Genomic DNA, 17427 nt, shown 5'->3' with positions numbered 1-17427 from the left:
GTGGTCGTCAAGGCAAAGCCACTAGGAACTATGGGAAGCGTTTCCTGGGAAATGGCAATGCAAAATGGCGGCAAACATAACAAATATTTGATGTTCTTGTGTATGTGAGAGTAAACTTTAAAACATGGCTGCACAACAAGTACAGGCCTACTTAGAAAGGCACCGTATAGGAGCATTATTTGAGGTAACGATTTGGTTTTAAGCGAATCATACGAAATCAATGAAATCACACACGAAATTTTCTTTCCACGTAACGTAAAGCATTCTTCTTGTTATTGAGCCTACTGACCACGCTTATAAATCAGCTGAGCTTGTATTGAAGGGAAAATTTAATTATAACTTCATCGAAAAGCACTGCACAATATGCTGTGTTAAGTTTTACATGTAAAAATAGGCTAGTCGACTTCTACTGAATTGGCGAAGACTGTAAATTGAATGTAAGTTTAACTTAATTATATAGTAAGCTACATGCATGTTAGGTCTCTCTTTGTCATTTTGTTTCGCTATAAGTTTATTATGAGCGATTCTCAAGATTTAAGGCCCAACTTAGCTTTGTAATTTCCTCAGTCTTGGTAAACTATTCCTCTGACTTATAAAATCACCCCGAGGTATTCCCATATAAAAATTGTAGGGGTGCACATTGGCAATTTTGAAAATGGCCACCAAAAGGTATCAGAATTTTTTTTTGTGGGCATGGGTGAAACTTATTTTCTCCCCTAAGAGGTGCCATTTTATTTTAAATCAAAGACTTCTGAATGATACACGGTAGCCTGCATAGCAGGTGTTCTAAAAAAGCACATGAAGGGAACAAAACTGTGAGTGAGTGCAAAAAATGACGAGCAGGGGGAGGGAGTTTTCTCCCCACCCCCTCCCCCTTCTCACTCAACCCCTCCCCACCTCTCCCTAATTTTTTGCTCACCCCAGGCATGCTCCTTGGTGCGCCTGCTTGCTCACTCACTAGTTCGATCTCTCCACCTGGAAAAGGAAAGGAAACGGCTGCTATGCAGGCTAGAAACACAGTTCCTGTCATTTTTTGGCTCAAAACATACTGCGATTATGCTAACAGGGGACATTTTAGATTTCTGTACCCTAAGCAGTACCATTTGAAACATTTTACCCCCTTACTAGGTGCAACAGGTACTACATCCCTACATGTAGCTTCTTTGTTAAAGGTCTGAAATATATATATATATATATATATATATATTTTTAGTCTTGATAATAATAATTTAGTGGGATTTCAAGAAAATTACTTAATTATATGCTTGATGACAGGAAGTCAGATCCATTTCTCATGAGGAGAGAGTGAAGTTTTTATTATTATTATAAATCTCTGTGATGGTTACGTTACCGTAATTACATGAAAACATTTTTTTTTTCCTCAAGGATCTGATGGCCAAAGTCATAAAAGACACACCTGAAGATCCAATAGCTTATCTAATAAAAGTCCTGAAAAGGTTGTATTCTGAAGGAGGCTCTAAGGTAGGTTAAGTTTTCTATTTAGCAACAAAGGAAATTTAGATTTTCTTTTCTTTATTTCACTTAACTTGCATCACTATCCAGGCGGATTAAGGGAGGTGGTGTCTTGGACAGAAACCTTTTGGAGCTTCCAACCATGATTTACGTCCCTTTTGACCTATATGTAGCTACAGGTAGCTTTAATAGAAGTTTTCCTTGGTAATAGCCTGAGAATTAGATAAACCCCAGATAGTTTATACTGAATTTTGGATATGTCTCAATTGAAAGTAAACACTTCTTGGATATATCAAATAGTTTGACGATGACATGAAATCAGTTGTGATATCTAGAGAGGAAGCCACATCAGCCTTACAGCTGCACATGTATCTGGTTTTCATGCGGGTCCTAATATCTTGGTTGAATCAGAATTTGGAGATGTCGGTTTTTGTGGAGAGAGGAAAACCAGAGAACCCAGAGAAAAACCCTCGGAGCAAGGCAAGAACTAACAACAAACTCAACCCACATACATTGTGTGGCACTGGGTCAGAATTGAACCAGGGCCACGTTGGTGGGAGGCAAACACTCTCACTGCAGTGCCATCCCTGCGCCCATGCCAGATAAATAAAATTATTCTTAAAACTTAACAGGTTTGTCAAAATATGTAAACGAACTTATACCAATTTTTTTTAATTTTTATTTTTGATAGGGTCCTGGATCATCACTGCCACCATCTGGATCAAAGACGTCATTTGCACGATCAATGGGTCTTACAGGGACACCAGTAGGGCGACACTCTTTTGATGAAGGTAGCCAGGCAGTCAACATCTGTACACACTCATTTCATAACTCTTTTCATTAAACAACCAAGTTAGTTCAGAGGGCCACTGACTAAAATTGACCAATCATATTGCTCCATTGCTTACCCAAAATTCTTTAAGTATTGGACTAGGCACTGTCTCAAAAATAATGACCCCTCGCCACCACTATTAAAGATTGTCTGGTTGTTTTGTGGTTTACACAGTTTCCCAAATAATGAACTTACCTGTAACCAACTGTTTCTCTCTGAACATTCTCTTCTTAGACTAATTCTCTTGTTCTTCTTTTCTTTCAAGAACTTCAAACATGAGTAAAGGCCATGTTCAATCTGGAAGTTTGAAATCTTTCCAGTCTGTGACCGTACTGGGAGAATATTATGGCCCTTAATTCCGGGCTTTTCTGTATTGAACTTGGGCCAATATTTCCCAAGCAGGCCCTCGCACTTGGTTAAACTGATACTAAGTCTAACTGGTGGTGGATACTCAACTGCAAAATCTGAATTTTTTGTTGAGAATTTTTTGGGTCACCATGCTTTAGCCTGTCAGACAATAATGTCTAGGGTTTGTTAATAGTCATAAGAAGATAACCATTTTACCTTTACTTGGCAAATAGGCAGAAGTGTTTTGGCCAAGTCTTGGGCTGGTCCTGACTCGCACACTGAAGGTTCAAAATTCCGGCCAGACAGTGCATCTAAAGCCACTGCCGGCAGAGACTACCCTCGCCCCTGGTTGAGTGGAAGCAAGCCAGCAAAGGGTATTGAAGCTATGGACAGAGACAACACAAGGCCACCTCCTCGAAAAGGTACAGAACATGTATGTATGGTGTGCCTTTGACATGCTGGGAGTAGGCAGTTGGTGGCCTTATCGCAAAGATATTAGAGGTGCAGTAGCCTAATGGTGTGCTGGATTCTGGATCAAGCAGTCCAGGTTCAAGTCCTGTCTGAGCACATTGCATTGCCATTGCCTCTCTCCAATCAGTATATTAATAGTATTGTTGAATTAAAATGCAGTGAAGTTACCAGTACCCTGAAATGGACTGACATCCCGTCTGAGGTGGGAGTGGGGAATAGAAATTCTCCTCTGATTTGCTTTATGGCACAAAAGCTGGATTTGAGCACCAGACTTATCAACCACTTAGTAGAATCCAGACTTTACCTATTAAATTCTTGGATCCTTGTGTGGGTCCCAGCTCTGCCCGGGCTGAAACCCACAGGAATGAACCCAAATATTTTGATGTTTAAATATGTTTGATTCTCCTGTTTACTAAATGTAGCACATACCTATAATGATAACGAGAAACCTCCATGGAATGCAAAGACTGCTGTACCATCTCATGATTTTGATGAGTGGTTCAACATGCAGCACAGGGCACCCAGGACTGCTGACGAGGACTTGAGGGACTATCAAGGATGTGAGCGGAGACGTTTTTTATGTGTAGTTTTTTAACAAATTTTTCTCATCCCATTTAGTTGTGGACTTGTTTCAAAAGAGCAGGAACCTAGTGATTTTATTTTTTTATTTTATTTTTAGCTTCCTGGGGAAGGAATGGAGAAATTGTAAGTTTTGCTCACTATAAATACTTATAATAACTTAGCTAACTTTTAATTTTTCAGTTTACTTAATGATTGATGTATTATTAGTCATAATATTATTATCACTACAGTTTGGAAATAATCTTTACTCCCAAGGGCAAACAATTTATTTTACAACTGAAGACATTTACAGACTAGGTACCGTACATGACTGTACACACTGTAATAAGGAAAACACCGTTCTTGTTTAAGAGTCAAAATATGCCTGGAAAAATGTCATTTCTGATGTTCCCTGTATGTATTTTACCTACATGTGTACATGTTACAAAAAATTTTCAAAGAATCCAAAGCCATTATTTAATATGTTTTTCTTAACACTCGGAGATTTTTTGATGGTACCGGAACATGTTTACTCATGTTTTCTACATTGCTCCAAGTCACAACGTTAGTCAAACTGTTATCATGTTTTCTGCTAATTGTGCTTGATGTTCTGTTCACAAATTAATTTCTCAGGAAAGGCCAGCAGAAAGAACAGTGATTTACAATCGACGAGCTCCATCAGCAGGTCCTGTGTACTATGCTGATGATAGCCTAGAAGCAGAGCTGAACATTGGAAGGGACATCAAAATTCAAACAGAAGGAAGTGACTCCTCGTCTGTGGCATCATATGAGTTAGTATTTCAACACTCTGTTTATTTACTGGAACAATGACAATCAGTAACTAGTTTTCTGAACAGGGCGTTAACAGGCTGTATTAACAGGGGGTGACTGTAAGGCGGGGTTCCACTGTATAATTTAATGATATTTTTCACAAGGTATTATTTTGGATGCTCTCAAGCTTTGTTCATTTTTGATGAACATTTGGGCCATTATTGTCATGTTAGACCTTCAAGTCCCAGAAGTTGTAATGTGGTGGTGCAATTTATACACTAGGAAAGAATGATTGTCATTTGAAAACACAGCTTAAAATTCCCTGTTAAGTTTATACCCTGGCAACGTACTGGCACCCATTTTATGAACCTCATATTGCTGTAGAACTTTTGCTTCATAGAGCACTACACCTCTATGCTTTTATCACCAATCACTTTGTACTTCCTCTCTTGCATAGTAATAGATGTCCAACAGTAGCAATTAAATGTAGACATGATGATAGATGCGAATGTAGCCATAACACTACTCGAAAAAGGACCTGAAAAAATTTTCTCTTGCATGTACATATACACGTAAAACAGTGGCATGTTACCATACCCTGGTGTGAGAAACTCAACCTAAATAACTTAATTTACCTTCTTGTAATTCTTTTGTTTTTCAACAGGTCCACTAGATCACGAAAGCAAAAGGCTCGACATGCTGCAGAAGAACACCGTCGTCAGCTTCAAGCTCTTCTACTGAACAAGAATCCCAGTAGAGGAAGTGTTAATGGAATAAATGATGATTATGATCTTCATGACGATGGCACAGAATTGTTAGGTGCTTTTGATACAATAAGAGTAATTTGTCATTGCTGCATAACTTGAAACATTTCGTTACTATGTTCATCTTATCTTTTTGTGTGGTTGATGTATGTTTTTGCTTCTTCCAGAAAATGTTGATGAGCTGGAGTCTGAAGGAGTGTCAAACCTCCACAGCACAGGAGCAAGACTTTCCAAGGTGACCGAAGGCTTTTGTTGTTGCTAAAGTATACAACATGTATGTGAAACAAAATGCACATGGAAAGTCAAGTTCTGAAAGTTAATCCTTTCTCATCTCATCAGTTTAGTCAAAATCTTATTTCTCCCAACAATATCAATACATAGCTGAGCAGAAAGGTTATGAGAGTAAACAAAATCATCACAAGGGAAATATTGTCTTGATGTAATGATAAATTCTCAGAATGAACTTTGAAGTAAATGTAAGACATTTGGTAAGAAGAGTTTACATTTTCACTATATTAGTGCAGTGGGGTTTTGAGACAGTGTTCTGCAACAAGTATACTAGCAAATTTTATAGAGCCATTGTGGTTTAAATTATAAATGATTTTATCCTTGTGAACATTATTTACTTTGCAGACCATGAAACAAGGAACAGCAACATCAGAATCAGTTCGAGTTAGCATATGTGCAAGATGTGCCAAGTAAGTTGTGAGCTGGTATATAAGTTTGAAATATTTAGATGGTGTACATGGCAGTGGGGGATGGGAGGGAGAGGCTGTGTGCTGGTGGGTGGGTGGGGTGGGTTGTTTTCTTTTACTCAGTAGTACCGTAAATGATCTAATAAACGCCCTCTCTCTAATGAACGCCTCCTATCTTATTAACGCCCCCCTAAGCTAACAAGTTTGTATTAAACGCCCCTCTCTAACAAACGCCCCCTGTCTAATAAACGCCCCCCTTCCCTGAAAACCACACATAAACTGGAGACAGATGTACAATACAATCAATTTATTTGCGTTCTTGCTTAATTAACAGCGGTGTGCGAGTTGCGTCTTGCTCAATTTCCAGTTCAAAGTGAGGATCGCGTTCTTTAATCTTCTTGATCTCTGTGCTTAGGATATCAGCAATTTTCTTTCGGCTTGTCCTAGCATTGTAGCATCCCGGAATTAAAAGGCCTTCTTCACGTTTTCGTTTTCCGCATATTTGTACAGTGAGAGAGTTCGACTCGTTTGAGGCTAAAAAAACCAGCCAGCACTCTTGAAAGTTCAACGGGGACATGCTCTGTTAATTCCAAATCGTCCCGCTCGGCTATATCCTTGTAAACCCCGACTGCATTCGAGTCATATTCTTGAGCTTCCTCGCGGTTGTCTTTCTCGCGAATTAGTACTTCGTTCATCACTGGGGACCAGGTTGCCTTGTAAACATGATGTCCACGTATTGCGGCCTTGAATTTCATTTGATATGACATAGAAAAACTGAAATTCCAATCTATTCTGGCCATAATAATATACATGAAGAAATTACTCGGTTCTGATTGGCTGAGAGCAATGCAGTTCAAGTGTAACACCAGTGCAAAATGTGTAACACCAGTGCAAATTACACATCGTAGTTCTGGATTGTGATTGGCTGAAAGACAATAGGAAATTTCTAAGCAAATGATATCACGTAAAATGATGACGAATATTTTGTGCGGAAACTTTGAAAAACGTTTTCTCAAATGAGAAAAAAATGCCTTTAAGAAATATCTTCCGTCACTTCCTCCACGCGAGTTTTTTCACGTTTATATTATTAATAAGTAATCATACGGTTTCTCTCGTTCAATTTGGAATTAATTTGCACTTGTGAGTTTTTCAAAAAGCTGAAATTGCACTCGCCGAAGCGGCTCGTGCAATTTCAACTTTTTGAAAAACTCACAAGTGCAAATTAATTCCAAATTGAACGAGAGAAACCGTATGATTACCTGTACTAATACCATAATAATCTGTGGAATCCCAGTGCAAAGTATGATATGAAATGGAGCTGTACGGTATATCTATTACGAATGCTCTGCCATTTAGATTATTATAATACCGTATTTAGGTTACCATGTTACAGATATTAAAATAAACGCCTCCCTCTTTTAAACGCCTCTTATCTTTTAAACGCCCCCCCTTGGACCCTTGAAATTTAATAAACGCCCCCGGCCTTTATTAGATCATTTACGGTATTCCATTGAGAGGCAATTACTAAGAGTTGTGCATTAGCCCATGTTAAATCGTGTCTTTTTTGTTGTTGCAGAATCATTACAGGCCAGCCAAGTGATCGAAAGTCAGACGGTATGTACACTTATCTGCGCAGTACAATTTTACTCCTTTCTCTCCCATAAGTCCGCAAAAGCTGATACAACTACAGAGTAGGAGAGGCAGCATGGCCGAGTGATCAGGACACTGGTCTTGTAATCCGTTGTTCCCTCCAGTCTACCATAAACTGGACTGAATTGTTGTTGGTGGTAGTTCTTAGTTCAACTTTTTGTCTACATGTAAATAGTTAAAAATAGCCAACCAGTTAGGATTGTCGTGAAATTCGTTCACCTATGAAAATATATTTTTGAAGATTTCATGCCACACTGATCGCGCAACACTAAAAGAGTGTGATGGGCAAAATCCCTTAGTGACACCAAACTCTGCATCTTACAACCACCCGGGCCCCTTTCACAAAGCAGGCACCCCCTGGCTGGCCATGCTGAGCGAAATTTAGAGGCCGGATAACGCAGGAGATCACGTCTTTTTTGGCCTGTATTTTTTTCGCTTCTCGCGTCAGCGTCTTTGAGGGACAGTATCACATTGGACTGCTCATAGCTTGCGCTTAACATCAGCAGTATCCTTGTTTTCTTGTTTTTCAGCTGGTAGCGTGTATTCAGCAAGCGAAGGTAAGGGAAAAAACTGCTATCAAAAAGAGAGTTTAAAATATTGTTACTAGTTAAACTGCATTAGTTACAGGAAACATGCCCAAAATGCGTGGAAAAAGAATATTACGAGCTCAAACTAAATATCGAGAGCCGTACAGTCTGCGATTTTTTTCTTGTTAGAACAAGTTGTTTGCACTTTTATCTAAGAAATCCGTGCCAAACATGGAATGCAATCCTTGCGTTGTCAGTTTTATCAATATTGTAATTCTTTCGCATCCTCCCCATCCTTCCTTAGCCTTCTTAATTAGCTCCTGTCATTTTTCAAATCCAGTTTAACCCCGCTATTTCGAACTCGCAGGAGAAACGAAAAATAATTCGAAATAGCGGGAGTTCGAAAAAGCTGATAGAAATGGCTGAAGGGCAAATCTAAGGGAAATGGTTTGCAGTACGAAATAACAGGGAATTCTAAATAACCGAGTTCGAATTAGCCAGGTCCAACTGTACTGCTCTACTAATATGTTTTTGAGCTTTCAGAAAAGATGCAAAAGGTTGTCGTCAGTGATTCTTTGAATTACAAAACTGTTGCCTTCACTCTTTTCTTTTATCGTAGTTGACGACAACTTTGACAGCGTTTCTCAAGTTGGAAGTTCGGTAAGACTCAGTTTTCTTCTGTTAATATCTGATAGTGTTGCCACAGCGGGCCAGGAAACGGTCAGGGAGAAAATTCTTTGTGGTCCGGGAAAAGACAGGGAATTTTACTTGGAGTCGACGAAAATTGTCATTTTGAAGAAAAGTCAGACAAAATTGAAATGGAACACGGCTGATTTGATACCACTGAAGGCTGGAAGAAACATTTTGGGTCACTGTGATCTCAACGATGTTTTTTCTTAATGAAGAAGGAAAATTTGTTGGAAACTTATCAGTCTTTGAATGGGTAGAAAGGAAGGCTGCAAGGGGAGGCTAGAAGCCACTACTACATCTGACATTTTGTATCTATTTGGTCAGGCAAATTTTATTTTTATCAGGGAAAGGTCGGCCGGGGAATTTTGAAAAGTGATGTCTGTGGCCGCCATGTTCTAATTGTTCCCATTCAACAAACTTTATACATTTCACCGAAATTCGTGAATGAAGTCAAAATTTATTGTTTTTCATTACAGACGGGGCGAAACAGGCCTCCTGTGTGGCCCTCGGGATTTGACTCGGAAAGTAAGACTTTTTTGTTGCTTAATTTTGAATAAAGTAGACTTAATTAAAGCGTCTTTTCAACTGCGCGTCGTAAGATCAAAGCCAATAACCAGTACCCATGCAAACACAAACGTAAGCGTCACAATGAGCCAATGAGAAGTCGAAGTTTTCGCATGTCACTAGCGCCAAGCGCGGGAAAACGCACGTGAACGACTCGAGATAACATTTTGTTCTCTATCTTATCGCTTGAGTAAGTGGCGCAAGGTCTTTTTAAACCAATCACAGAGAGTTGTAAATCAATTGAAACCAAAGCAATCGCGGATTAATGAGTCAGTTAACTTTTTCAGTCAAAAGCGCCCGGCTGAGAATTGACTAAACACCCTGATTGTCGTTCTGAAAAGCTACAGAAATAACGCTTTCATTTGTTTCCAGGTGATTCTAGCCCGCGGAAAGGACAGCATATGTGGCAGAGTCCAAGTAGATCGCCTGTGAAGGGAAAACACATGTTTAGGTAAGTTTTGAGATTAAGTTTACGTATAAAAGAAAGAAAAAAGCCAGAAATTTTGGTCTGTGGAAGACACACTTTTGTGTAACCATCCAAATGAAAGCTATTGAGCAGTACTTTCATGTGGTACTGTTTATTATGCTGTACAAGGTGATTCTTATTTTTAAGTCTGTGGATGAAACCCTAGTGTGTGACCATTCAAATGAAAGCTATTGAGCAGTTCGTTCATGTGGTACTGTTTATTATGCTGTACAAGGTGATTCTTATTTTTAAGTCTGTGGATGAAACCCTAGTGTGTGACCATTCAAATGAAAGCTATTGAGCAGTTCGTTCATGTGGTACTGTTTATTATGCTGTACAAGGTGATTGTTATTTTCAAGTCTGTGGATGAAACCCTAGTGTGTGACCATTCAAATGAAAGCTATTGAGCAGTACAGTAATAGCCCACGTATAAGAACCTGGATTTTAAGAACCTGTTAGGCTAAAATTTTCATTTTAAGCCTCCTCCACATAAGAACCTATTAAGACTAAATTTTAAGTTAAGTTCTTATTGGTGGGGTTGCTGTAAAAGTGTAGAGGTAGAAACTGCTGAATTAAGATCGTCATCTATTCAGAAGTAACTTGACATAACTTTTTTTTCTTTCAAGCTCATTGCTTGAACTTTTTATGAATTTGGTATCAACATCAGTTTCTTTGTTATGTTTTGTTAAGGACATATACTGTACCTGCACTGAACTCCCTATAGGCATTGCTCTATGGTACAAATAAATGATTTACACTGTATTATGAGATGATATTTCTAATATATATAGTGTATTCAGATGAAATTCATATGAAAATATAAGAACCTATGTTAAGAACCTTGGTAGCCTAAGTTTGCTTTAAGTACCATTTATATAAGAACCTATTTTAAGAACCTTGGTAGCCTAAGTTTGCTTTAAGTACCATTTATATAAGAACCTATTTTAAGAACCTTGGTAGCCTAAGTTTACTTTAAGTACCATTTATATAAGAACCTATTTAGGCTAAATTGAAAAATTTACGTTCTTATACGTGGGCTATGACTGTACTTTCATTTTTTTTTTTTTTTTTTTTTTTTTAATTTATTTATTTGCAATAACACAAGGGAAACCAATGCTTACTTACAACACTAACTCTATTTACATTATATTGCTCTAATTATTTACACTATTTAAATTACAATAACTAAACGACTTACATTACTAACAAATACAGTTACACGACTTACACGATTAAGAAATACAGTGATGACAAGGGGCAAAGAAAAAAAACAAAACTGAGAAGAAAAATAGCTAGTTATCATTACAGCTTGAGGTTGTAGTACAGAAACATAAAAAAACAGACCAAAGGCATGTGGTACATTAAAAGTAAAATGAGTTATGTGACTGTACTTTCATGTGGTACTGTTTATTATGTTGTGCAAGGTGGTTCTAACTTTTGAACTCCTGTAGAAACCCTTAGTGTGTAACCATACTGATACTGAGTGTTCATCCGTTCGTCTATCAGATTTTACTCTTTAACTGTTTACAAAAGCGTAGACGACATGCCCCGCCACATTTTAATCTGATGAATCTTGTTGTTTTTTTTTGTTTCCAGGGGTGGCTCATTTACTGCTGACCATCCGGACAGTTCCAGGCCTCCAACGGCCTCCTCGAGCCGTAGCGACCTGGTGTACTCTGGAAGACAGCAAAAATCTTGGAATTTCGACGGATATTCATCCAATAACGACGTAATGTTGCGTTTTTGGTGCTTTGTATCAATTTCCCCGCTACGACCTTTGCATAAACACAATTCCTTTCTTATTATCTCTAATTTAGACGGAGGTCAATTATGACCGAGTGGGGTCTCCTGAGTTGGGAGGGAGTCGGCCGTGGAACCGTGCACTGGTGGAGAGTGGTAGCGAGGCAGACTGGGATACAAGACAAGGTAATAAAAACTAGAGTATTCTTTAATTCCTTTGCCTCTCACAATGTGCCATTGCCATGTTGCCTTTTGCCCCAGAGCGAAAACAAGTCTGCACGCGAGACCATTTCATGTCAAAGGTTTTACACAAGTCCGCGTTCTGAAACAAAGGTTTAGGACAACATTGATCGTCGCAAAAAGCTTCGTGACGCAAGTGTTGCGTGACGGCTTTAGTAACGGTTGGGGTTGAATGTTGTAGACGGATGTCTTTACCTTTTTAATTGATTTTTTTTTTTCTTTTTGCAGTGCGACGTGCTCCTGAAAGAGGATATCCTCGTTTTAATAGCGGCGACGAGTCGGACTCAACTTAACAAGACGAGTTGATGATGTTTGGATTATAAATTATTGTTAAAAGAGACGGTTATGCTTTGTGCATGCTTGAAATTCCGGAATTAGGACAACACGAAATTGCAGTAGAACCTCTGTACAGTATGCACATCAACATCTTCAAAACGGTACTTTTAACTTTGAACGACTTCTAAGAGCGTTTTTTTTTTTTTCAAGACTCATTAGCGCTCGCGCAGCACCATATCCCTCCTACTTTAATTTTATCTATCCTATAAGTGGAGAACATTTTTGTAATCAGTTGGGCACTAAATTATCTGGAAAAAAAAACAGTGTAATGTATCAGTTACGAAGTTCACATAGTCACAAAAACGTGTATTTATAGTCTATACAGACTTAAAAAGTGACGTTTTCACCAATGTGCATTACGTAAAAGGACTCAAGGCTATTATCTAAGAGAGAGCATCCGTAACGGTGGTATTTTTAAAGCAGGGGTGTTTCATCTTTAGAACGATTGTTCCGCGAATTTGGCGCGTTTTAGTTTTCCAGGACGTTTCAACGAATGAATGAAAGCTTTACCTAGACGCGAAGTCCCAGGAATAAAAAGCTTCGATTAACCTTAATTACAGAAATACTCGCACGGTATTAGAGACTCACTCCCAACTGATGAGCTCCTGACGACAAAAAATTATCATATTTATTGTTAATTATGCATATTTGAATATATCGATCACTCAAGAATAGCAATAAAAAAATTCATTCCTTTTCAGATATGATACAAATCTATAGCACTGCCTTTTTGAGCTATTTTATATAATTGTTAGCGTAGTTGAGCAAAAGATAACGTATTCACTGCGTATTGGCGCGAATGCTCAATAAAATACTTTGTATCCATACCTCTTTTTAACCTTTGTCAACGCTTAGACTTCCCTGTTTCCATGCATTTCGTATAGTTGTAGCTGTGGCAATAGGTATTAATAAAATGCGGATTATAGAACGAGCGTTCTTATTGAACGATTCGGGCAAGAGTTGGAGTGGACTGTGAAACATGCAAACATGCGAAATAAATTGTAAGTTTATGGATTTTTCTGATACATAGTTTCTGTTTTCACATGCAATCATGCAGTCTAACTGTGAAATCCTTAAAAGTACATGAAGTCATTCAAATTCTTCTTGTCCTGTCACAAAGAAAGCGAGCATTCGTGAGCATTCCAAAATTGTGACATCAACATGCCTCTATGGGCTGACGTCACGTTCCTTAGCAACTTGTGGACACCGTGGGCTCAGAGAATATTCTTGATCGTAATAGCTTTGTAACTTTTGTGGTGGTATTATTCACGGTCGAAGTTGAAAATGATTCCTCTTAGATGCTGACAGAATCCACAGTCAACACTGAATTGTTAATTGTCGCACTTTCCCCCATTTCACCGATATGTTCCTCAATCCATTCCCACACCATCTTGGCCACCTTTTCAGAGGTATCCAAGACAAACGCATGCTTGATATCTTTGTCACGTGACAGCTTGATATCGCCATCCGGGAACCTCTCTTTCATGTCCTCGTAATATCCCTGTGGGACCCAGGGATCGCCCAGCCCATAGAAAAAAACAAGTTTGTCCAGATTTGCTCGGATACATTCGTAATCCAGTTCTCGTATTGTAGCAAGTTGGCGGCCGATCTCTAGCACGTTATCAACTGTATGATAATTTAGCATTGATTGCGCCGCCTCCATTATGCTTTCCTTGTTTTCGACTTTGTTTAAATACATCCACCAGTTTATGGACCATCTTTGGACGAAAGATGGTAGAAAGGAAACCAGAACTGTACCCATTAGAAACGGCCAGTGTAGATAGTGACAGATGAACTTCCAGAACTTACCGCTGGGCGCGGAGTCTACTCGCTCGATCGTAGGAAAGAGCAAAACGCATTTGAGGATTTTTTCTCTGTCGTGATATCGTTTTAGCATCTCCAAAGCGATGTACGCGCCGATCGAGTGGCCAATTAGAACAACTCTGGAGTGCACGGGAATATAGTAAGCAAGGAAAGCAAGTTTGTGTTCAATTTGATCGTTTAGTGTGAATGAAGATGGTTGTTCCTGGTCCCATTGTTTGGTTTTCCATCTGCACGGTCCGCTTGGCTCGTCCACCTGCGCGTGACCTATGGAAAATAAAAAGAGACGGGGAAAAAAACATCATACTCCTGTCCAATAACTTCTCTGTGTTCTAAACCAAGATGGCTCTCTCCTCTGCAGAGGCTTAAAGCGTTTTTTTTTGGTTGGAGAGAATCCGCTGAACGATACGAGTGTAGGCGCATGGACTTTGCACCTGCACTCACCTCGCACAGCGGCTTTCTATAACGAACATTTCTAACCTAACCTCTGCGGAGGAGAGAGGGAAGATGGGAGTTCGTCCTAAACCAACCGAGACGTTGGTGGCTGGTCACAAACCAGCCGTCATCTTGCGTTTCAGTAAGATTTTGTAAATTAGTGTTGAATCCAATATGGCTATTTGCACCAAAACAGCTAGGGGCTCATCTCTGCTGTCAATCAATAGAAAGCTATAGATTGAAGTTCCGCGCGAATTGTAATCAGCAGGCGCGAGTATTTATATGAATCAGTTCTATCAACCAGGTGGGACTCACCCACGTGGTCAAGTTCAAAGCCTTCTCGCTCTCGCTTTTTACCAACATTGGCCGATAGACCATACTCTGGACAAGACTTCCCCTAGTTCCTAGGCCTCGATATTTCGTCTCGTCCCATGCTCTTCGAGTCACGTGGTCCGAGTCTGAAAGTGTGCCGTTCGTTTTCGATACGTCACCGAAATTAATTGACTCTGAAGGCCATGAAATAGGCTGCTAGGATATTTGGACTGAGCTGGCAGGGTTTATACAAATTCGTTATTCGCCATTTTCACATCAGCCATAATACATACACCTTGTTTGCCCCCAAAAATGTTGCAAAAGCATTGTCTTCAGTTTCTCTTCTCTTGGAATGACTGTAATACCCAGGAGAAATGGGAAATGGCGAATTTCTGAGAAAATGAAATTGTTTTACTCGTGAAAAGAGAAACTAATGGCGGGTTACCTATGTTAATATCACTAATAGTGTGTATCTGCAATATCTGAATAGAAAAGCGTGCTTCCGGTCAATTTTTACATTTATTTCAGTTTAAGAAAAAAAATCTTATCGGCACAGCTGGAGTTAGGAGGTTGGAATTGAACAAGTTTCATGTCTTTAAATATTATGTAAAGCAAAACTGATTTTGAACAATGCCTTTCTTTCATTATTCAGTATAGTTGTCGGGAAAAAAATCGTCCAGAATTGAACTTCGCTTGCGGTAAAGAAATTACTTAAGTTGAAGAGTCCCCTGATGCGGTTAGCGATAAAAATGTAAAAAATCATAAATCTTGCATTTGCCTATGTACATTGGTTAATTGGAGAGAACATAATTATTCCCAGCGAGGTTTACGTTTGAATTCTTCGTTTGAGAAAATCAGTAATTATTATTTATAAACTTCTAATTAAGGTGCGCATAAACGAGAAAACAGAGCTATGGAAATCGACGGTAGTTTATTAGCTTGTCGTTTTCACGACAAAATCAATTAATAATGAGAAACTGTCACAGTTGCAGCAGAAAAAAAATATATAATGTAGGTCTTAAAACAACCACACTATCGCCTTTTTGGCTTGACACCGATTCTCCTTCTTTGCGAAATTTACCTGGGTTAAGAGCTTTCTGCGGTTTAAACAAACGAAGGAATGACGCAAAATCGAAAAAAATTGTGGATTTGTCTTCGAAAGTTAATTATTTCAAATTTTCGCTGTCAAGCAGATGGTCGATTCGCAACTGGAATTTACCAATATATATAGGCACAGAATTAATAGTAATCGGTTTGAAATATAATTTTCTTAGGTTCTGCGCCGGCAAACACGCTTTGCTTAGAAAATACATCTTGCTGGAAATTCTTTGTGTTATGGAATATATAAGCTTAAGTAGCGGACGAGAGAACATTTCATAAACAAAACCTTATTTCGAGACCAAAGTTTTCTGCCAACGAACATTTCGCGAGAGTATTTATACATCGTTCTCGCTTATTTATTTTCCTTTTTTTAAGAATTTAGTGTATATCTCTTACCTGCATGGGAAACACCGTACACGGAATATTTTCCCTTTCCTGCTTGAAATATAGTTGAAATGAAGATGTCGTAAAATCCAATGCCACCAGGATTTCCCGGAATAACGACGAAGCAAAGATCTTCAGCCGTCGACATCGCGCTGGAAATTCTCGTCGCTACGCCGTTGATGAGAGCAATTTCATGCTTCACGGAAAGATTAGAATTGTTATTCATTGGTCCGCCGGAATAAATTTGTTCGAGCAAAAGAAAAATCGTCTGGCGATCGTTTTCAGTTTTCAGGTTGTCTTTGTCAAAAATAATGACAACTGTGACAGACGCATGCGCAATGCTGTCAAATGGAAGATGCTATCAAAATTTAAACGTTCGGATTTTTCTTTTTCGAAAACGGAAAAGTTCTCAGTATCAAGTTATCAACTGAGTGGTTCTCTTCAAATTTTAGTTTTCCAAAGTGGGGAAGAAGTTAAATTAAAGAAGGTTCTGAGTTTATTTTCTTCCGTTAAAGGGTTGAAGCGGGGAACCCGTATTGATACCAGGTTTCTGTTTAGTTTAATGTTTTGATCACGGTTTCGCTTGGAAATAGTTAATTACTAAATAGTTTCCCATGTCTATAGGTCAAAGAGCAAGATCTACTTTGTGCAAAAATTACAACCCTCGGACAGTACTAATATCGAACATTTAATTCTTCTAAAAATGGTGATTTTGAGAGCTCGCTCTGTAGAAACATTTGAAAAAATTGTTTTGCGACGGCTGAATACCATTTAAAATTTTCTTTAATTGGCCTCAAGTCAAACAAATCGCCGAATTTTCTCCACCGTTCTTAAGAGTCATTGCCCTTCGTCTTTACGTATTCTAGAGTCAAGAGCTGAGAAAATAATTCATTTTCTCATCATGAAGCCCCCCGGTTAAAGGCACATCTGCCTATTACTTCCGACTGCAAGCGTTCCCGGGTATAAGCCCTGTTCTAGTTTAAAATGAAATGAATTTGATTTATTGCGATGTTTTAAAACTTAATTAAAAACCAGTATATGAAAAACGTATTTTGATCAACACTGTTGTAGCTCATTTTGAAATGGTGTTTTTATTCCGCTTATAAGCCCCTCCGGATATAAGCACTTCCGTCTATAAGCCCATCCAAAACCACTTACGAAGTTGTATAAGCTTAGGGCTTGTAAGCGGCAGTTTTACGGTATTTTCTTTCCCTTCCAGCTGAGAAAGTATTGACATTGAAAAAGA

The 17427-nt window shown here is 38.8% G+C and overlaps 2 protein-coding genes across 2 annotated transcripts; one reads left to right on the top strand and one right to left on the bottom strand.

Annotated features, from left to right (window-relative positions):
• Positions 1-27: 27 nt before the first annotated feature.
• Positions 28-12955, top strand: LOC110048412 (uncharacterized protein C8orf34 homolog). The gene is made up of 18 exons (XM_089270613.1): positions 28-184; positions 1387-1482; positions 2165-2264; positions 2887-3075; positions 3547-3684; positions 3804-3829; positions 4319-4476; positions 5121-5275; positions 5388-5455; positions 5854-5918; positions 7492-7529; positions 8096-8122; positions 8712-8752; positions 9259-9307; positions 9719-9797; positions 11409-11541; positions 11630-11738; positions 12021-12955. Exons 1-18 carry the CDS (start codon positions 125-127, stop codon positions 12083-12085), a joined length of 1596 nt encoding a protein of 531 aa, XP_089126739.1. The 5' UTR covers positions 28-124; the 3' UTR covers positions 12086-12955.
• LOC110048422 (lipid droplet-associated hydrolase-like) lies at positions 10862-16579 on the bottom strand. The gene is made up of 2 exons (XM_089270615.1): positions 16194-16579; positions 10862-14216 (listed from the first exon to the last, which is right to left on the bottom strand). The coding sequence occupies exons 1-2, from the start codon at positions 16405-16407 to the stop codon at positions 13423-13425; spliced, it is 1008 nt and encodes a 335-aa protein (XP_089126741.1). The 5' UTR covers positions 16408-16579; the 3' UTR covers positions 10862-13422.
• Positions 16580-17427: the final 848 nt, after the last annotated feature.

Source organism: Orbicella faveolata, unplaced genomic scaffold (assembly GCF_042242905.1).
Source record: "Orbicella faveolata isolate gen_17 unplaced genomic scaffold, um_ofav_v1 contig_34, whole genome shotgun sequence".
Lineage (NCBI taxonomy): Eukaryota > Metazoa > Cnidaria > Anthozoa > Scleractinia > Merulinidae > Orbicella > Orbicella faveolata.
Note: the sequence above shows the minus strand (reverse complement) of the source record. Positions and strands in the feature narration are given on the sequence as shown.